Below are 19,917 nucleotides of genomic sequence, written 5' to 3'. Positions count from 1 at the left end.
CCCCTGTGATCATCTCAGCCATGATGCAGCCCACTGACCAGATGTCCACTGAGATAGAAGCCCCTCCATCAGGGCTCTGTGGGCTGGGGAGCGGGGCACACACAGACGCAGGAGTGGGGGCGGCGGAGGGGGACATGGGCCCAGGAGCCATCTAGCCTACCATGCCCTGCCCAGCCCCGGCCCAGCTCAGCAGCCTCCCCGCAGAGCAGCTCGGGCAGGGGCGGGCTAGGAAGCTGGTGCCGCGTCTCCGGGCAGCTCCTCACCCGTCTGTGTGTAGTGCATCCAATTCAAGATGACCTCAGGCGCCCGGTACCACCGGGTCACCACGTATCCAGTCATCTCGCTATCTGCCTGCCGGGCCAGGCCAAAGTCCAGGATCTACAGCCAGAATCAGAAGGTGGGGCAAAGCGGTCCCTGGGGAGTGGGTGGGCCAGCCGTAGTCCAGAAGACCCCAAGGGGACTGGGCACCCCGGGGCCTCCTGCCAACCCTCTGGGGCCCGAGGTCACAGCCAGGTACCCCTAAGCCTCCCTGCGGGTTCCGCCTCACAGCCAGTGCACCCAGCACAACCGACTGTGCCTGCCCCCGACCCTTAGAACAGGCACCCCGGGGGGGTCTCCTGCCCCTGGACCTCTGCTCCCTGCGAACCGCCGGGCCCCAGCCAGCACTTTTGGGAAGGCCTGCTCAGCCCTGCCCTGGCTAGGGCATGGGGAGCTGGGGATACCGCCCACCCTTCCCCTCAAAGCAGGTATGGGAATGTGCCCCATGCCACCCCACCCAGTGCCTCCCCAGGGCCCATCTGCCCATCAGCCGCTCAGCCACTGCCTGGATGGCTGTAGTCTGTCCCTCCGCCTGGGCCTGGGCCAGTCCACCTCCAGGCCTGAGGGCCAAGGGGCCAGCGGGCAGATGGGTAGGTGCGGGGGAGGCCCCGAGCCCCCAACCCAACACACACCTTGAGCTCACAGTCCTCATTCACGGCCAGGTTGCTGGGCTTCAGGTCCTGGGGGCAGAAGAAAGGTGGCTGTGCAGCCCCGCCCGCCAGGGCGCAAGGGCAAGGGCCCGGGCAGCAACTGAATGTGCGAGCATTGGGTTAGGCCGGGCCACCCTGCAGCCCTTCCAGGAAGGGTGGAGGTGCACAGCCCCCGGACTGTGTGCAGGCAGGGTACCCCCTCGCGGGTGAGACAGGAAGCCCCAAAGGTGGAGCCCCTCGCGCGCCCACAGCCAGGGGAAGCGCCCACCTTGGCCAGGACTCACCCTGTGGATGATGCCAGCAGCATGGATGTACTGTGGGGACACAGAGGGGTCAGCAGCAGTCAGTTTGCAGGAACGTCAGAGCCCCGGCCCCGCCTAGGGGGACCCCACCCACTCTGGCGGCACCCCCACGTCCCCACCTTCAGCCCCTTGAGCATCTGGTAGACGAGGAACTGGATTCGGTCCTCACTCAGCTTCTCATGCTTCATGAGCTTCCCCAGGTCGGTGCCCATGAACGGCATCACCAGGTAACTGCGGGGTAAGGGAGGGGCCAGACAGCAGGGGTCACACCTGTGGGCCTGGGCTCAGGCCCTGGAAGAGCCCGTCACCCTGCAGCACCCAGTCCCCACCCCCCACAGCACTGCACTGGGCTCTGCCCTCCTACCACCCACCGGGCCCTGCGATGCCAGGCAGGTCGGGACTGCGCTTTGGGGACTCCTGAAGGGTGGCCTAGGGGCTGGGAGACCAAGGCTCATAGGCAGGGGAGGGGGCGTGAGAAAGGGGGCAAGTGCTTGTGGGCAGGGGTGTGACAGCAGGACATCTGGGTCAGAGGGGCAGGCTGGGCAGGTGGACGGAGACACAGGGAGAAGTGCTTAGCACCCTGCCAGGACACCCTGCCCGCATGAGTCCTTGACCCCTGCCAGGTCAGGCAACGAGGAGCCTGTCCTGCCCCCCCCCCTTCCTGGGCCAGGCCCCTGGCTCTTGGCCAACAGGAGCGTGAGGCCAGGGGTGGCCACCGGGCAGGCGCAGGGCAGCACTGGGTTCACCCCGGCCCGGCGGCAAAGGTCAGCAGCTCCAGTTACAGGCCACACGCTTAGCGCCAGGGTTCCAGAGCACAGGACCCACTCACAAACCCTCAGCTACGAGGCCCACGCCTCCGGCACTGGAGGAGGAGGCCCAGATCCACCCAGTGGTACCAGCAGCGTGGGTCCCCGGGGCATGTGGCAGGGGGTGCACTGTGGTGTGGTGAGCGGGTGGGCAGTGTGCACCTGACGCCCATCCAGGCTGCAAGGCAAGGCCGGCCTCAGGCGGCCCACCTGCCAACCCCAAAGCTGAAGTGGATGCCCAAGAGCCACCCAACACCTGCTCTGCCCGGCCAGCCCCAGGCCGGCACTCACAAGTCTGTGAAATCATCCAGGGTCTCATTGGGTGTGAACACATCCAGCAGCCCAATTACCTGGGGAGGAGGCCAGAGCACCAGGTGGGCTGGGGACACAGATACAGCTGAGGGCACACCCTGCTCTGGGCAGGAAAGGCCCCTGCAGCTGTCCTGGTCTCCCCCCACTGCCCACAGGGCCCAGCTCTGCCCACTGGCAGCTCAACCCTGCCCTGGCACACATGCCCATAAACAAGGGCTATTTTTGGATGGTGACAGCGCGGATCCTTTGGGGGAGGGGCAGCCCCAAGTCTGGGTCAGCTCCCAGCCATCCAAGGAGCTCCAGCCCCTTGGCCTTTCCTCCCCCTCTTGCCATCCCCACTGAAGACCCAGGAACAGTGTGGGGACAGCCAGTATCTAGCAGGCCCTTCCGGGGGCCGTGCCTCCACCAGAGAGGCCCAGGCAGGCAGCCCTGTGAGCACACCGGCAGCCAGAGCCGGCCCCGCAGCCCTCCAGCAGATGGGGAGTGTGACAACTGGCACCTGGGGCTTCTGGTGACAGGGCCTCCAGGGACCCCAGGAGGCCTGCACATCAGAGTGGCTGGAGGCACAGGTGGATGTGCTGGCAGGGGGACACCTGGCAGAGGCCATGCGAATGGTGGCCGGGCAGGAGGCAGAACGCTCGGAGCGCTTGAGGAATACGGGGAGAGAGGCCAGGTGGCCGAGGACCAGGCCACGAAGCAGCCAAAGAGAAGCTGAAGACAACCCAAGCACGCCCGCAACACCTGGTGAAGGCTTGCTTTGATCCTAGGAGCTTCGGCGGATGAGTTTAAATAGGTGTGATGCTGAATGTGTCCCCTGGCTGCTATACGGGGACAAACCAGAGTGAGGTGACAGTGGACACGAGGTGCAGGGACAGCTAGATGACCAACGCAGCCACCACGGCCAGAGACATGGGCGGCGGGAGGAGAGAACAGTGGGACATCCAGAGAGGGGCCTGGAGGCAGGTGAGGCCCGGGCATCGGGAGGTTTTAGCAAGAATCCAGGAAGTTAAATGGGGGTCCACCAGGTTGGTGGAGACTTCTGGGCCTCTGCAGCGCAGAGGGCGGCCTGGACTGGGCACAGAAGGGGCAGAACTGGGACCTCAGCCTCTCAGAGCCTACCTCCTCCGGGAAGAGAGGTTTATGAAATGCAGCGCTGGAGGGAGGCGGCGGCACCCGGCTGTTGAGGGGCTGCTGCGGCTCAGGAGGTGGAGTGGGGTCAGGAGAGGGGCTGCAGGAGGGGGACGGGGTGGGGCGGCAGGGGGGTGCCCGGGAGAGGCTAAGTGCCCCTTCCAGGAAAACCGCTCCTCCCACCTGAAGTTCTCTCTCACCTCGGGGGTCCTGGCTGGAGGCAGGGTTTGGAGTGAGACCTGGAGGATCCCCTCGGCCTGGGCAAGTGGCCGTCCCCTGACCAGACCCTGGGCCGAGGAGCCAGGTGGGGCTCCAGCAAGAAGCCAAAGAGCTAAGTCCTTCCCGGGACTGGCCCAGGCGGAGCAGCAGCTCTCTTAGGACGAAGCGGGGCTCGGCCCTCACCACTGTGACCACCCCCCTCCCCCACCGGGGGACACTGCCTGACCCCTCGCCTCCGCCCGCCCCGCCACCCAGGGGAGCAGCCCAGGGGCTGGGTAGGAGGGACCGGGTCTTCGGGGCAGGGTTTGGGGGGAGAAGGGAGATGAGCAGAGGTGAGATGATGGACGCGGTGCCCGGAGCTGGGGGCTACGCGACTCACGTTCTCATGGCGCATGTGCTTGAGCAGGCGCAGCTCGCGGTAGGCGCGCTTGGCGAACAGCTCGGACTGGAAGGGCCGGTACAGCTTCTTTATGGCCACCTTGGCGCCCGTGCGGCTGTCCACCGCCGAGCTGCGGGGCGCACCGCTTAGCGGGAGGCTCGGGCCACCAAGCCCCCGGCCATCCCGCCCGGCCTGTGCTCACCACACGGCGCCGTAGGCGCCCGAGCCTGCGGGCTGCAGGTCCTGGTACACGGCGCGCACCTCCCAGGCCGTCTTGGTCACCTCCTGGCGGTAAAAGCCCTTGCGGGCGGGCGGCGGAGAGCTCATGGCTGGCCGGGCACCGCCCCCGCCGCGGACCCCGCGGGCGCTTCGCCTCGAGGGCCGGGGACCCGGGATCCGTGAGACGCCCTGGCGCGCACCCCGGGCCACCGCCGCGCGGGCAGAGCCGGCTCCGCGCCGTCACCGGGGCACCCCGCTGCCGACTTTCGCGTCCGGGCTCTCCGGAGCCGCCGACCCCGGCCCGCGCCCAGCCCCCGCCCGGGTAGCGCGCGGCCCCTCCCCTGCGGGCGGACCAACCGGCCCCCGGGCCGCGCGCACGTGACGCCCCTTCCGCCCTTCTGCCCCTCCGGAAACAGGAGGCGGCGGCCGCCGCCGGGGAAGCCGGAGGCGGGGGGGAGGACAGCGCCGCTTGGCAGCTCTGTCCCGTCTTAGACCCAGCGCGGCGCCCGAGACCCCGGCCCGCCTCCGCACTGCGCGCTAGGGGTGAACTACGCGGACCCGAGGGGAGGCTGTGTCAGCGGGGCCTCGTGGGGTTCGCGCCCTCTCCACGACCGCGCCCCCAGGGCGCTGGCCCATCCTGGCAGCCCGAGCTTGTCGACTGCTACCCCCAACCGCAAATCACTGACCACCAGCCCCGCCCACTTCCAACTCCCCACCCCGCAGGACCACGCTAACCCCGGGGCTGACCCACCCACACCCCAGTACGGGGTCCCCCAGCCCCTATCTTGCCTCCACCCCCTTTCCCAGTGAAGCTGATTCTGTCTCCCAAACTCAGGCTGCCTCTACCAAGCCGCAAGCAGAGACGGTGGGTCTTGTAGGTCCCCCTGGGCCCCTGTGCTCTGAAGGCTCTTCCTTACTGCACGTCGGGGTGGAGACTGCTCCAGAGATTTGCACGTCCCTCTGCCTGTCCCACCCCTGCTCAGCTGAGGCCCTCAGGTTTGCTCTTCAGAGCCCAGCTCGAACCTCTCCACTCTCTCCAGGGAGGTGTGCCTGACCCCAGGGCTGAAGGGGGGCCCTACTGGGGCTCGCTCGGTGGGTGCCCCCTTACCCTTAGGTGGGGGCATCATCATTTCAGGGGTCTGGCCCCATCCTGGACCAGATGCTGCTGGACGACAGAGCCCCCAGCCCTGTGACCCAGACCTGAGAGTGGGGTAATAAGATCCCCAGAGCCCCCTGCCCCGCCCTCTGTGCTTTGTGCCATGAATCAGCAGCTCAGCAGCCCTGGCCTGGCCAGAGCAGCTTTACAGCTGGGCTGCGCAGTGATCTGATCGGGGTGCTCAGGAGTTGCAGGCTTGTCAGTGGGGGTAGCCTGCTGTCACTGGAGCCACAACTGCCCATCCCCGTGCCCTTCATGCCCTGGGCCGCCTGTGGCACTCCACCTGCCTCCTCCAGGAAGCCCCCAGCTGGCCCCCTTACTCCCTGTGATGGAGTCCAGAGGTCCAGAAGGGTCCTGCATCAGGCCAGACTCCCAGGTGCGGCATGTCCCAGTTCTGCTCCCATCCCCCACCCCCACCCCACAGGACTTGGCCCAGCAAGGTCTCCAGGGGTTCTCCAAGACCTGAGGGCCAACACCCACACTGACCAGGCCTCTGCAGGCCCAGCTCCCAGATGATCCCCACCCCCACCCCCACCCCCAGGGCCTAGGGCAAAGGCATAGAAGGTTCCCATCCTGGGGATACCCAGCTTTCCCAGCCTGAGCTGCAGTGAGCGGCAGGGGCTGGTAGCTCGGTGTGTGTCCCGAGGCTGAAGCAGCCCTCTTTCCCCTTAACCAGGAGGGAAAGGAAAGCGGCCTCCCTGACCCCGGGGAAGGGCAGGCCTTTGCTCCCAGAGACCTCAACACCCCCAACCTGCATCCTCACTGACCACCGAGTGAAGGGGCAGGTCTGGGTCTGGGCCAGATCCTGCCCAATGAACCTCTGAGGACAGCGGGTTGACTGCTGGTGGCCATCACGCCCTGTCCACCCCAGACCCCTCTGGCCCTCAGGGAGCAGGGAGGGTGAAGGTGGCTGCTCTGACCAGGGACCAGCGGGATATGGCCACCCTCTCCAGGCAGTGGGGGCAGCGCGGGAGCAGAACCTAGAGGTGGAGACACAAGCCGGGTGAGAGGGGAACTTTATTGCAAAACCCTGGGCAGGCACTTAGCATTCAGACCTCCCTGGTCCTGCGAGGTGAGAGGTCACCACCTGACAGACGCCCCTTGACAGAGGACCCACACCTCCCACACGCCTGGAGCAGGGCCCTGTCCCAGAGGTCGCCAGGTCAACTCCACTCAGGAAGGCGGGAAGAGGACAAGGGCTGACCCACAGACTTGAGCGCCCCAGCGCCCGGCTGCAGGGCCAGAGGGCGGGCAGAGGTAGAGTGGGCATAGGTTTCTTCATCAGCTCTGGGCCAAGGTCCAGGATCCGGGCCACATCGGCCTGGGTGTCCTCAAGGCTGGAGGCCCCCATGCCTGCCAGCCCCCCAGCTGGCACAGTGCCCTCATGCCTCAGAACCCTGCTGCAGCCCTCTCACCCAAAGAGCAGGGGGCTTTTGCTCACATGGCTGCCCACAGCCACCTGAGCCCCTTGCATGCTGTCCAGCAGGATCTCAGCAAAGCCCCCTCCCCACTCACACCAGGAACTGAGGGGAGGGGAGGCAACAGTAGAGCCACCCCAACTTGGGCCTCCTGCTGGCCATGGCCACTGGCCCTCAGGTACCCTCATGTTCACACGCGTCTGCATCTACTTAGACATGTGAATTCCAGGAGCACATATGTGCCACACAGCATAGGTGAACACATGGCTCCAGGCAGCTGTCCCCACTCTGCCACCCCCATGGAAGATCCTTTGAGTCTCAGCACTTTCCAGGGTAGCCCCCCACTTCCAGGCTGAGCAGCTCTGACCATCGAGACCCCTTCCTTTGTCTCCAGGAGGCTCCGGCCCCAAGGCACTGCCCCCCACAGACAGCCCTCTGCGACCCAGGAGATCTGGAAACAGACACACTCCCCAGGGGGGAGCTCTTATGGCACCCAGGTCCCCCATAGCGAGGTCCCAAAGGAGACCCAGGTTGCTGGGAGGGGGTAGGAGGACCAAGGAAGTCCAGCATGCTCTATCCAGACTCCTACACCGGTGGCTCACACACGTGCAGGCTTCCCACAAGGAGCGGCATGTAGACAAGGGTCCCAGGCCAGGGGTGGGCGCTGCTGGCCGCAGTGGTGTTGGGAGGTGCCCCTCGTGGGAGTCTGGCAGGCCGAGGCGGGAGGGCAGGCGGGCTCAGGCCCCTCCTTGGGTCCGAGTGCGGCTGGCGAGCCGCGTTCCCCTCACTGCTTAACGTCCAGGCTGCCAGGCGGCTGCGGTGGCTCTGGGGGCTTGAAGCTGAGGACTTCCTGGTAGGTGAGCTCTGCGAGGGGAGGAGGAAGGGTGAGCTCAGGCCTTCAGCAGCCCAGGCCCACCACCCTCCGAGATCAGCCTCGGCCCATGGGCCCCTTCCTGGGCCTGCCCCGTGCTGCCCCCAAGCCTCTGCTGGACACACCCAACCCCAGCTCTACCTGCCCCCGCTAGAGTGGGGCTGGGGGGCCGTGTTGTGGCCTCGCTCAGACCACTCTCAAGAGAAACTGGAGCACTTCCTGCAGAAAACAGGCAGCGCTCAGCCTCTGGGGGACGCAGCCCTCAGGCCCACCCTTCCACTCCTCCACTGTGCGCTCCTTGGCCTCAACGCTTTCGTCGTAGGGCTCGGCCTCGGGCTCATCCTCGGGGTCGTGGTACTGGCTGAAGTAGGCATGGGCCAGGGCCTCGGCTGCACTGACCCTCTGGTCACTGTCCAGCACCAGCATCCTTCCCAGGAGGTCCACAGCTGCAGAGGGGCGGGGTGCAAGTGTGTTCACTCCACAGCCAGGGCTAGACATGGAGCCCAGCCCGGACCCAGGGCCCATCCTCACCCAGGGGGTTGGCTCCATGGAAGATGCTCCTGAGGTCCTTCTGGGGCATGTGGGGCAGGGACTGGATGTAGGTCCGGGCCTAGGAGCACAGGGGAAGGGCCTGAGGGGGCTGTTCAACGCCTGCCTCCCGTGTCCCTAAGCCAGGCAGAGGCTTGCCGGGAGAAGCCCCCAGACTCAGTCACTCCAGCAGGCCTGGGCAAGGGCATGCGCGGACCAGAGACCTCCCCGCTTTGGATCTGGTGGCTACAGCACCTTGCCTGGCCCTACGTGCCTGCAGGTCCCGGGCCTGGTGCCACTCCACTGTCCACGGCCAGGACGCTGCAGGTGCCGAGGTTTTACCCTCAGTGTCCCTCACGCCTGGAATGTCTCCCCAGTTCACCTGTTTCCCCCTGAAGGGGTCAGCGCCTGCCTTGGGGTCTATTCCACTGTGACCCATGCTCCCCCCATGGTGCCCCATCTATCCCCACAGCGCCCCTTCCTCCAGAGTGCGGGTGGGGGAGTGGTTGGTCAGCAGAGGGGGCTGGTGACCAATGACTCACATGTTCTGACGATATCTTTGCCAGAACTTCAGGGCTGGGTGTGCCCACCACCTCCATGATGCGCTTCAGCTGGTCGATGTCTGCCTGGCTCAGGAAATGCCCAACGGCCAAGCATGGACTCTCCCCGGGACCCCAAACCCCAGACTTTGGGTCACTGCCCAGAACCTGCTCTCCTGCCACTGGGGACAGTAGTGAGCCCAAGGTGGCACGGTGTGGGGCAGAGGGGGCAAGACTGGCCAGAAAGGGCCAGAGCCCAGCCCCCTCGACCCCCACCCCGCAGCAGGAGACCCTGGCTCACCCCTAACCTGCGCCAAGGATACAGTCATTTCCTGGGAAAAGGGCCTTTCCCTGGAGCAGCTCGGCCATGATGCAGCCCACAGACCAGATGTCCACTGTGGGAGGAGGCGTCTCCATCAGTCTGCCCACCCCAAGTCCCTCCTCAGAGAGCTGCGGGCTGGCTGCACTGCGCCAGCCCAGCGGCCCCGCGCTCACGCTCAGGCCCAAAGCCAGCAGCCCCTCCTCTCTAGACACAACCCTGGGCAAGGGGAAGCGTCAGCCCAGGACCCACCGTGCTCTGCCTTTCTGAAGGTCTGTTTGTGAACGCAGGTCCCACACCTGGCCTGCCCCCCAAGGTCCTTGGCCCCTGGGTCCCAGCCCCACCCCCTCCCCAGGCCCACCGGCCCCACGGGGCCGTCCCACACGGGCTGACATCACCTGTCTGGTTGTAGTGCATCCAGTTCAGCATGATCTCAGGGGCCCGGTACCAGCGCGTGGCCACGTAGCCAGTCATCTCCTCGTCCGCCTGGCGCGCAAGCCCAAAGTCCAGGATCTAGAGGCACCGCCAGGCTTGTCAGCGCCTCCGGGTCTTCGCCTCCCGGCCGGCCGACCCGCCAGCCCCTCCCCCAGCGGCTCACCCGCAGCTCGCAGTCCTCGTTCACAGCCAAGTTGCTGGGCTTCAGGTCCTGCAGGGCGGGCGCGGCGTGAGCGCAGGCAAAGTCGCCACCGCCGCAGGAGCCCCACGCCCCCCCTCGCGCGCGGCACCTACCCGGTGGATGATCCCCGCCGAGTGGATGTACTGCGAGGGGGAGACGGCGGGGGCGTCAGGTTCTGCCCTCTGCGCCCCCGCCCGCCCCCCGCTTCCGCGCCCACCTTCAGCCCGCGCAGCAGCTGGTACACGAGGAACTGAACGTGCTCGTCGCTCAGCGCCTGGCACTTGACGATGTTGTTCAGGTCGGCGCCCATCAGCGTGGTCACCAGGTACCTGGGTAGCGGCAGGGATGAGCAACAGAGTCCCCACCCCGACCCCGCGCCCTCCCCGCCACGGCCGCTCACACTTCGCTGAAGTCCTCGAGGGAGGTGGCCGGCGTGAACACGTCCAGCAGCCCGATGACCTGGGTGCAGAGGGCAGTCAGGGCTCGGCGGCCCGCGGGCGCCCCGCCCCCGGCCCGGCCGCCCCCAGCTCACGTTCTCGTGCTTCAGGTGCTTGAGCAGCCGCAGCTCGCGGTACGTCCTCCGCGCGTGGATGAGCGACTGGAAGGGGCGCGACAGTTTCTTCACCGCCACCCTCTGGCGCAGCCGCGTGTCGTAGGCTGAGCTGCAAGGCGGCCTGTGAGGCCCAGCCTCCGGCGCGAGGTCCCCACAGGCCAGAAGGCCTCCGGCACCAGGAGGCGGTCTGAACGCTCCCTCCGGGCCTCTCCCCTCCCTCCTGGAGTCCTGCACCTTCCTCCAGAGTCAGTTCAGCCTCCACCCCGCCCTCTGACCCCCAGCCTTCCCGGCCCACCTGGGAGCCCAGGGCAGGACCTGGCCTTCTCCTGTCTCCTGGCCCCAGTGACTCTTGCCCCCAGCTCAGCGTGGAAATAACAGGCCAGGGAAACAGCCAGCGGCAGGCAGCAGGCAGCCCCTCCAGCTCTCCCCATAGGCCAGGGGGTCTGGGAGGCCCCCTGAGGGGGTTCCAGAGTCACCTCCAAGGCCCCCAAATATTCAAAATGTGGAGGAAAACCTGACCAAAGGGGTTTATTGCATCGTTATTTTTCACAATGAGAAACTGGACAGCAGGAAAAAGCCAGCAGAGGGTGGTGCCTGGACCCACAGGACATTTCCCCTCGTGCAACCCCACTCCCCTGAGGTCCAGACCTGCAAGCCCCACACCCAGCTACTCTTCACAGGAGATGCCACACTCACGGGCATCATCCTCAAACACAAGTGGCCTGGTCGTCCAGTGGCCCCACTGCCCCTCGGGAAGGGATGCCTTCGCCCAGTGTTCCCTCTGGCTGCTGCTCCCCCTTCCCTCCCACTTCATCTCCCATCTCCAGGATCCAGCCTCCCTCCAGAGTGAGTGGCGCCTCAGCCCGCCTCCCATGCCCACGCTGCCCAGGGAGCAGCTCCTGCAGGACCTGGGGTGCTCATGGGCCCAGGCAGTGGTGGAGGAAAGCCCCTCCCCCATCCAAGTCACTGCTGGGGTGGGAAGTAAGGGAGTGGCTCTTCACAGGGTGCGTGTGCGTGCGCGCGCAGCAGATCCTTTTGTGTCTGCACAGTCAACAAAGGACTGTGGGAACTGGCACCGGGTCACCAGCTTCCTCAGACATCAGAGAAGGGAGGGAGCCCATCACCGGCATGGGTGCCCTGCAGAGCTAAGTGGTGGAGGGAGACCTCCCCTGGGGAGACTGACTGTCCCTGCGAGTTCCCAGAAGGCACTTCCAGCAAGGGCTCTGTCAGATCCCCCAGGGATCACTCACACATTGGCCCACACCCTCTTCCTGCCCTTGTGGTCTTAAACATGAAGATAGACGCCTGTGGCTGGAATGGCTGGAATGGCCTGAGGTTCCTGATGGCTGGCCAGTGGCAGAGTGAGATCTGAGGCCCAGGGGACCCCAAACCCCTGCTCCAGGCTCCAGTGCTGGGCCTTGGAAGGGGGTCTGAGAAGTCCCACTCCCAACCTTGTGCAGGATCCTGGAGCAACACCCTGCCCCCGGGGGCCCTGCCTCCCCACACCCATGACCCCCGCAGTCACCTGGCATTTCACAGGTTCTGGGTTCTGTGGGGGCACCTCTCAACATCCACACCCACAATCAGGCTCACTGTCAACACTGCAACTGCAACCTGGACTGTCCGCAAGCAAGCCCCTTGCCACCCAAAGCCCCCTCCAGCCTCCACCCCACCAGGTCCAGAGGCCTCCCCCGGCCCCACCCTCCCTCCTGTCTGGGCTCCAGGGCCTAACTGCAGGCTGCGGTGTGAGCTCTCTTCGTTGGGGCAAAAATGGGGTGGGGTGTAGACGCCCCCTAGGGGGGGATGGTAGGCGTCTCTGATCAGGCCTAAGCCCCATTCGGAGCCTGAGATCCCTTGGAAAATGGGGCAGTGGACTGGACCCACGGGGGAGCTTGAGGTCGTTCTTAGGTGAGGGGTCTTGCCCCCCACCCCCCAATCTGGGCTCTTCCTTTTCAAACAGAACTACCCACCCTGGGGCGGGGGTACCTGCCAGAGCCCAGGGCTGCCTGGCCCTTGACCGGGGGCACCCCCAATGCATGCTCAGACATCAAGGGGCCCGGGGGACCTGCCCGCCCTTTCGCCAGCTGTGACGCCGCAGGATTCGGGCCTGGAGGGGGCCGCTCCGGGTTGGAGGGGCGGGAGGACGACCCCTCTCCCGCCGGGGAGAGGCTCGGGTAGGAAAGTTTCCCTCACGCCCCCACCCCCCATTCATTCCTCGGATCTGCGTAAGGCCCGGGGGCGGAGGCAGGGCGAGCCCCTCCCCACGCCGGGAACCCCGCACGAGCGGGGAGGGGGCGCGCCCCCCGCCCCGCGGAGCCCGAGCCGGAGGCCGGAGGCGGAGCGGAGCGGGGCGGGGCCGGGGAGGGGGTTCCCGCAGACGGACGCGCGGCTTCCTGCCCCTCCGAGGCTGCGGCCGAGCGGAAACCGGCCTTCCCGGAGCGGGGTGGGGAGGTGGGGGGAGGAGATGCCGTGGAACGACTTACCGCCCACCTCCCGGGGTCCACGCACTTCCCCAATATCCGCCGCGTGGGTCCTCGGCGCGGCACCGCCCGGACCAGGCCGCCACCACCTCTCAGGACTCAGCTCCCCGCACCCTCCCCTGCCGGCACAGACGCCGGCACCTCCCCGCTGTCCACCTCCCGTCCCCACACCCCGCCATCCGCCTAGTCCGGGTTCTGCGTTTAACGCGCCTTCAACCTGCTCTGGTCCGTGCATCCCTTCTCTCCTCTCACCTGCACCGCACCTCTTCCCCCAGCGTGCTCCCACAGAAATGAAGGTAGAATCCTCTAACTCAGAGAAGCCAGGGGCAAGCCATGGGAGGTATTTTTTTATCAGGGTAGAAAGTACCCCCTAATAAAAGCTGGGCATTTGCTTGGATAGGGCCCGTCCGCCGCGGGCAGATGCAAGTGCCTTGGCTCCTGGGTCAGCCTGGCCTCCCTGCCCCGTGGAGGCCACATTGGGCCTTGGCGGTGTGCTTCGCTTCCCGGTAACCCTTCCACGGTCTGGTGTGGCGTCCTGCACGGGCTGGCTCCGGGGCTGGGCCCAGCTGCCCCTTGGGAGAAGCGTGACTGCCGGGCCAGGCCCGGAGACCAGCCCTCAGGACCAGGGACAGCGGCGGCACCAGGGGCCTTTGGGGTGTTGGGCCCATAAGAAGCTCTCCCCAGATGGGTCCTCTTTGGGGCCTGGTACCTTTCCTCCTTCTGAAACAGCTCCCCCAGCTGTCAACTCTTCGAGGAAGCCCACCCTGACTTTCCTAGGTACTGCGGGGCTCCCCTAGTTGGAAACCACGGTTCCCCGAGATGGGTGAACTCTGCCCAGCACCGCACCGCACCGCACATTTCCTCTCTCCACCTGGAAGGTGCAGTTTGCACGGGCAGCTGAAACCGTGAAGGGGAATGTTCCCTATTTCAGCATCTGTCTAGAGCTCTAGGCCAGAGCGATTACTTCTGCTTCCCACTTAAAGGGACAGTGGTTCGGAGAGAACATTGCCTGGGATATAAATAGCCTCCTGACCCTCCACCCTGCGGAAGCAGTGGCTGGAGGTGGGGCTGCCCCCTCCCAGGAGAGTGGGAGATCCGGTTGAGGTCCCAACCTTCCACTTTTTTGAAACAAACTAAAACCTGAGTTTTTATGTGAAAGCTCCTGATATTCAAATACCGATAACCAAGTTAAAATAAAACAGGCCAACACAGTACCAGGCAAACGGACACTTCTGCCTGGCAAATCCGGACCCTGGGGGGAGCCCAAAAGTGAGAAAGGGAGCAGCGTCCCAGTCCCAGCTGCTCCAGCCTCAGTTCCCTCTCTGGGGGCCAGCAGAGGTCGGCGGGGATGGGGTGAGGACGCCGGTGTCCCCTCCCCCAGCCACCCCACCCGGGGCCTCCTCGGGGCCTCACGCTGGGGGCACTTTCCCGGCGGCCGGCCGGGCAAAGCAGCCAAGGTTTTGTGTGGAGTCAATGGAGCTTCAGCTAAAGCGGGGGAAGAGGCGGCGGGAGGGGCAGCAGGCCGTGGGCGGCGGCCGCGCCGCGGGGAGGGCGGGGCCTTCGGGGCAGGGGTGCCTGTCGCCCCGGAGCCCCAGTGCGGGTGGTCGGCGCTGACCAGAGGGGGGCGGCCTCACTGCCCTGCTCAGCGGTCACACACCGCGCTGAGGCCCTCCCTCAGCGTTCAGCAAACCTGCCCTGGGCACAGGGGTGCCCGCTGCCCCGGCAGAGCAGTCTCGGCCAAGCTGCCCTCTGCAGGGGAGGGGGCTGTGAGACTGCAGGGGACTGACCAGGGAGGATTCCCCGTGGTGGTGGGGTGGCGGGGACAGTGCAGTCAGAGCCCCCAGAGGTGACAGCAGTGATGCCGGGCCAGCTTGCAGACAGTGCTGCCTCTCAGGACTTAGCCTGACTTGAGGACCAGAATGGAGAGTGGTGGCCATGGGTGCAGGGCCGTGGCAGGCTGGGCAGGGAGCACCGACGGGATTTCAGATTTTTATTCGCACTGTGCTGTGTGTTTTCACAGCATTATCCCGGCCGGCAGGTCGAGGACTGAGCCTGGAGGGAAGGTGGTGTGGTCGGAGGGCAGCCAGGAGTGGCAGGCCTTGCCAGTGGGTGTGCAGATGGGGCACGGATGGGGCGGCACGGAATAGCCTCCTATGAGCCCCGGGTCCCCAGCACACACACCCCGCCTCCTTCCACTCTCTACTGTGATTCACAGCTACCCCTAAGTACCGAGATGCCCCCACCCTCCGTGTCCACTGTCCCCTCTCCACAGGTCCAGGCCATCCCCTCTTCAGCCCCACACTGGTCTCCCGGCTGCACGTCTCCCTGAGGTCCGAACGAACTTCCTAAAATGCTCTCTGGCCCTGTCACAGGGGCCCCGTGATTTAGGTGAGGTCTCGTGCTCTTAACAAGCGAGCAGGGTGTGGTCCTGGGCTGTTTTCTGCAATTCGGAAGGAAAGGTCATCAAGGTTGCTGGTCACCTCCATCCCTGCATCTCCCCACTCCCACTGCATTGGGAGGAAAGTGGGAAGTGGAAAGTGACGGAAGGCTGGGTCACCCCTTGGTCTGCCAGCCTCCTGACCACTCCAGCTGGCCTGCCCACCCCCGTGCACCCAACATCCATGCCCAGTTTCTTCACTGGCCCCATGAAAGCATGGCCCCTGGATCCCTTCACGCTCCTGTCCTCCGAGGGGGAAGGGAACCCCACCTGTTACACCTGCAGCAAAAGGTGGGCTCACTGACTCCTCCATCTCATGCCTGGCTGAGGAGGAAGCGGCCCACAGGGGTCCAGTCTAGAAGCCAGGCCTCCAGGTTCCTGCTCCCCCTGCCCCCGCTCCCCCCAGGGTGAACACTCCCAGACTGTGCCGCCCCTGCTCGGGTTTAGCAGTACCTTGTTCAGATCTCCCGCCCATCTGGGTCTCTGCTCCTGACCGTAGCACACTGTCATTTCAGGGTCCCTGGGGTGGGGGACGTCAGCTGTTTGCCTAGTTCCCCTTCCACGTGGGAGGGGTGTTCCATGTGGCTCAAAACTGGCTGTCCCTGTACAGAAGTGGCTTATGATCAAGGCCGAGCCCACTGAGACTTCTCAGCCACAACGGTGTGCCCCACGTGGAGGAGACACAGGCCGGGGTGGCCTCCGCCACCAGCGTCCCAGGTGTCTGAGAATCAAGCAGCACACGCCGGGAAGAAGTCCGGATGATGGAACCCAAGACACGTGAGCACCTGGATCCAGCCGTACCTGAAACCGGACCCCTTCACTTGCCTTCACGGGGCCACTAAATCCCTTTTCTGCCAGGGTTGGTATTCTTGGAACACAAGGGCTCCCTCAGGGAAGGGCTCCCTCAAGGAAGGCCCTTTCTGCCACCTCTACTGCCGTGTCCCTAGTGCCCAGGACCACACATGTTGAATGAACGAGCGAGGGGCCCATCACGCTGGTGCCGCGTGTGTGCGCGCACGCGCATGCCCGTGTGGTCACGGTACGTGTGCTTGACTGGCCACAGAGGAGCGCATCTCCAGGGGTTGGGAGCAATCTGCCTTCCCCCATCGCCTGCCTCCGGGACAAGCCCCTCCTTCCTACACCAACAAAGGTGCCTCTTGCTCTCAGGTGCCTGGGACCCCAGGAGGAGCTGACCCTAATGGCCCCACAGCCTCGAGCAGGGGGATACAGGGCCTCCCTCCAGGAACCACCGTGTCCAGTGGGGTCTACACCCAGTAGGGGCTTACTAGACGTGTGCTGGGTGGACCACACCTGTGAGTCACTGCACCTCAGGAAGGAGAAAACAGGTCCCTGAGAGCTCGCGCCACGCCCACCCCCGCCACCAGATGGCGCCCAAGCGGGCCCAATCCCGCACCGTGGCCGTAATAATAAATTATAAGATTTTATACTTCTCAGAAATGGGAGAGCTGGAAGAGAAGGATCATTTTCAATGGAAAAGCATTTAAAAGAAGATTGAAGCTTTAACCAAGATTATTAGATGTACATCCTTGGAAAGAAATCACTTCATTTCTCTAATATTGACCTGACAATTAAGACAAACCTTTTCACTGAACTTGCTTATAAGAAAGTGATGGAAATATCAAATAGAAGTATTAGAAACATCTTACTTTACCCGAGCCTTATACACTGTTCTATGTTAATTACAGTTTGGCTCACACATCTGTTCATTGAAGTTACAATGTTCTCAATTTCTGCTACTGATCCTCCAGAGTGGACCCCAACAAGTGTTTCCCTGCCCATTGTCATTGGAGACAACATATGGAGACTGAGTTTGATTCAGAAGCAAAGGAAACGTTATATTTTGATCAGAGAATGGAGACATGAGAGCATGTGCTACCCTGCGGGCTGTGGGCTGGGCTGCTGTGTAGAGATCCTGTCAGAGTCAGTGGGAGGGAGGGAGCGGAGCTATCAAGGGCCAGGTCGGCTGCAGCACATGCTCTATGTCGCAGAGTCTGCACTGGGCCCTGCGAGCTGAGGTGTCGACCCAGGCATTCTGCACTAGGAGATCTGGTCTGAAGTGACGGGTGTGGGACCTCTGCATGCGGGACCCTAGGAGCATGTGAAATTAGACAAAGCACAGAGGATCAAAAAGGTTAGACTTTATTTTTTTGCCCAGATGCTATTTTTATCTTCCAGGGATGTTTAATGGGCTTTGCCGGTGACAAACTCCTCCTCTGACTTTTGTCCCGTTCCTCAGTCTTGGAGTGCTGAGGGTGCAGACCCCTGTTTGGTAACTGCTGAGTGCTGAGTTGGGAGCCCTCATACCCGGGGGCGAGGGTCAGAACTTCTCCCCAGCAGCCTCCATGTGACGTTGATTGTCCCCAAGCCTCCTGCCTCCCTGCTCGTCCACCTGAGCACCAGCATTGGAAGTGTTATAGATTCTAAAGACCTTGAGGTGTTCAGGAGAGAGATGTGCAGAGACGCTGTGGGGGCAGGTTTTACCACACCCCACATTTGTTCGGCCCCCTTAGGCTGCCCGTTTCTGCCAGCCTAGATGCTCTGACCAGTAGTCTGCGCTTTCTTCAATTAGGCCCCTGAATTAATATGAAAACAGCACCAGGTGTCACAGCCCTGCCAGCTCCACTCCCACACACTCCAGGGTCACTGGTGATCAAGGACCATAAAGGCCACTGAGTCAACAGCCTTTTGAAGTAGCCAGGAGTCCAGCCGGGGGCTGCCGCCCCCTGCCCTTGGAACCTCCACCTGCTTCAGGATCACTTTCAGTGCCGGGGTGCACCAGGATGTGCCTCTGGGAGAGGTTCGCACCCCAGCGCTTACCTCCCACCCCTGACCACCATCCTGTCCTGCTGGGGCAGCAGGAAGGCGTGGACTCAGCGGAGCTGGTGGCCGTGGACGGGCTGCCTCAGCACACCCAGCAGGCCTGGCCCAGGGGAGCCAGGAACTGTGGGATGGGTGTGCGAGGCCACACGGGCCCACCTTCAGGTGAGCTTCTGGGGCCAGGAGCGCACAGGAAGGGAGGCCATGGGCAGGACAGGCTCAGTACCAAAACGGGGCAGGTGTGTAGGGACGGCGGGTCAGCAGCCCCGGGCGGGAAGAACCCAGCCAACCAGCAGAGTGAAAAAGACAGCTGTATTTGATTGACAATTAACAAGATTTACAAAAAGGGTTGCGGGTGTCCTGGCGGAGCTGCTCCCGGCCCCCCGGACCTGGGCAGGGCCTCCAGGTCAGCCTGTCTGACAGGCCGGGACCCCGACCCCCAGTCTGCTGGGTCCCTTCTGGCCGCCTGGGCCTCGACGTCTGACGTCCAGCTTGACCTTTGAGGTGGGGCCTGCAGCACGGAGTCCCCCGGCAGTGCCAGTGCCCCGCAGGGCAGGCCAGCGAGGTCAGGAAGGCATCGTACCACTTTTCTGCCCCAGTCCAGGTAGGGCAGATGGACAGAGTCTGGCCACTAGGTCCTGGGGGCCGAGGGCACTCAGACCTCACCCCAAAAGGCCCAACCCAGGTATCTGAGGCGGCTGCTGGTGCCTGGGGAGGGGGGCTGAGGCCCGACTGCCCCCAGCAACCCAGCGTGGCACCGGGGGCATAAGGCACGTTTTCAAATCACTCAGGAGGCTTGAAGGAGACACCCCCGATGCTGGTTCTGCAGGAGGGAACTGGTGCTGGTGGGCGCCCGGCACTATTGCTCAGGAGAAGGGTGCTATGAGGCTACAAATGCTGAGGTGGGGGCCCCCCTGCCACGCACACACTCGGAAGCCCGGGGGCTCTTCCTCTGCCAGAGAGAGAAGGGCTGAGTCCTGCCCGCTTGGCCATGCTCCCCCGGGGCCGCCCAGCGCCCGGCAGTGGGTGTCACACACCTGTGTCCCGAGACCATGACGGTGCGGGTCGCAGTCAGAGGTCCGTGACCTTGTTCTCAAGCGCAGCCGCGATCTGCTGCAGGCGGAAGGCCAGCTGCATCTTCTGGGCGGCGGGATCCTCCTCCAGGGCGTTGATGATCTGAGGAGGGGTCGCGTCAGAGCGCAGGCCAGGGTCAGGGTTAGGGTGAGCGCGGCCATCCCGGAAGGACCGGACCCCCTACCTCGTCGTAGTGCTTCTGCGTGTACTGATAGAGCTGGTGCAGGGCCACGAGGGTGTTCAGGGAGTCCGTGTGCGCCTGGGAGGGGGGCGGAAGGGCTGCGTGACCCAGAGACAGGAGGCTGTCTCCCGGTGGAGCAGGCAGATGCGAACGGTCCCCCCGGCAGTCGCGACACGCACAGCCACGGCACACCACGGACAGAGAGCCTCCCACCCATGCAGACCCACGGCAGGTGGGACTGGCTCAGAGCTGCTCCCGAGCCCCGCCGCCTCCCATTCCCCCTCGTCTGCGCCTCTCCTTTCTCCCCCCTGGGCACTACTCTGCCCGCCCCGCCCCATGCAGTCTCCTGGCCCACGCAGCAGGGCCTTCCGGGGGGGCGGGGGTGGTGGAGGGCTAATCCTGGGGGTGCTCAGCTTGTGGGTCCCCTGTGCCGCCCTTACCCGGGAAATCTCTGCCAGGTGTGTGTTCATGTCCTGGTCGCTGACCTGCACCATCTGTCTGATCCCCTTGTAGTGGCTGTGGGGGGAGTGGGAGTTACACAGGGTGGGCCACAGGGGGCGGGTAAACGGTGTGT

At 64.6% G+C, this 19,917-nt stretch overlaps 3 protein-coding genes across 3 annotated transcripts in view; all 3 read right to left on the bottom strand.

Moving 5' to 3' along the window:
- MAPK12 (mitogen-activated protein kinase 12) overlaps positions 1-4,441 on the bottom strand; it is a 7,714-nt gene extending 3,273 nt beyond the window's left edge. Inside the window, exons 1-8 of the mRNA XM_007453888.1 lie at positions 4,317-4,441; positions 4,115-4,244; positions 2,368-2,426; positions 1,390-1,501; positions 1,253-1,282; positions 951-998; positions 264-378; positions 3-48 (exon numbers count right to left, since the gene is read on the bottom strand). Coding sequence (XP_007453950.1) covers positions 3-48; positions 264-378; positions 951-998; positions 1,253-1,282; positions 1,390-1,501; positions 2,368-2,426; positions 4,115-4,244; positions 4,317-4,441 — 665 coding nt within the window. The remainder of the gene's footprint in view (positions 1-2; positions 49-263; positions 379-950; positions 999-1,252; positions 1,283-1,389; positions 1,502-2,367; positions 2,427-4,114; positions 4,245-4,316) is intronic.
- A 3,250-nt stretch (positions 4,442-7,691) lies between these two features.
- On the bottom strand, positions 7,692-12,381 carry MAPK11 (mitogen-activated protein kinase 11). Its single transcript, XM_007454081.1, has 12 exons — positions 12,320-12,381; positions 10,313-10,454; positions 10,181-10,239; positions 9,998-10,109; positions 9,894-9,923; positions 9,763-9,810; positions 9,563-9,677; positions 9,169-9,240; positions 8,849-8,928; positions 8,310-8,388; positions 8,051-8,224; positions 7,692-7,771 (listed from the first exon to the last, which is right to left on the bottom strand). The coding sequence occupies exons 1-12, from the start codon at positions 12,379-12,381 to the stop codon at positions 7,692-7,694; spliced, it is 1,053 nt and encodes a 350-aa protein (XP_007454143.1).
- A 6,778-nt stretch (positions 12,382-19,159) lies between these two features.
- Positions 19,160-19,917, bottom strand: part of PLXNB2 (plexin B2) — a 13,623-nt gene continuing 12,865 nt past the window's right edge. Inside the window, exons 33-35 of the mRNA XM_007453887.1 lie at positions 19,784-19,859; positions 19,347-19,421; positions 19,160-19,264 (exon numbers count right to left, since the gene is read on the bottom strand). Coding sequence (XP_007453949.1) covers positions 19,160-19,264; positions 19,347-19,421; positions 19,784-19,859 — 256 coding nt within the window. The remainder of the gene's footprint in view (positions 19,265-19,346; positions 19,422-19,783; positions 19,860-19,917) is intronic.

Source organism: Lipotes vexillifer, unplaced genomic scaffold, assembly GCF_000442215.2.
Source record: "Lipotes vexillifer unplaced genomic scaffold, Lipotes_vexillifer_v1.1 scaffold382, whole genome shotgun sequence".
Lineage (NCBI taxonomy): Eukaryota > Metazoa > Chordata > Mammalia > Artiodactyla > Lipotidae > Lipotes > Lipotes vexillifer.
The sequence above is the reverse complement of the archived record's forward strand: the minus strand, read 5'-3'. Positions and strand labels throughout refer to the sequence as shown.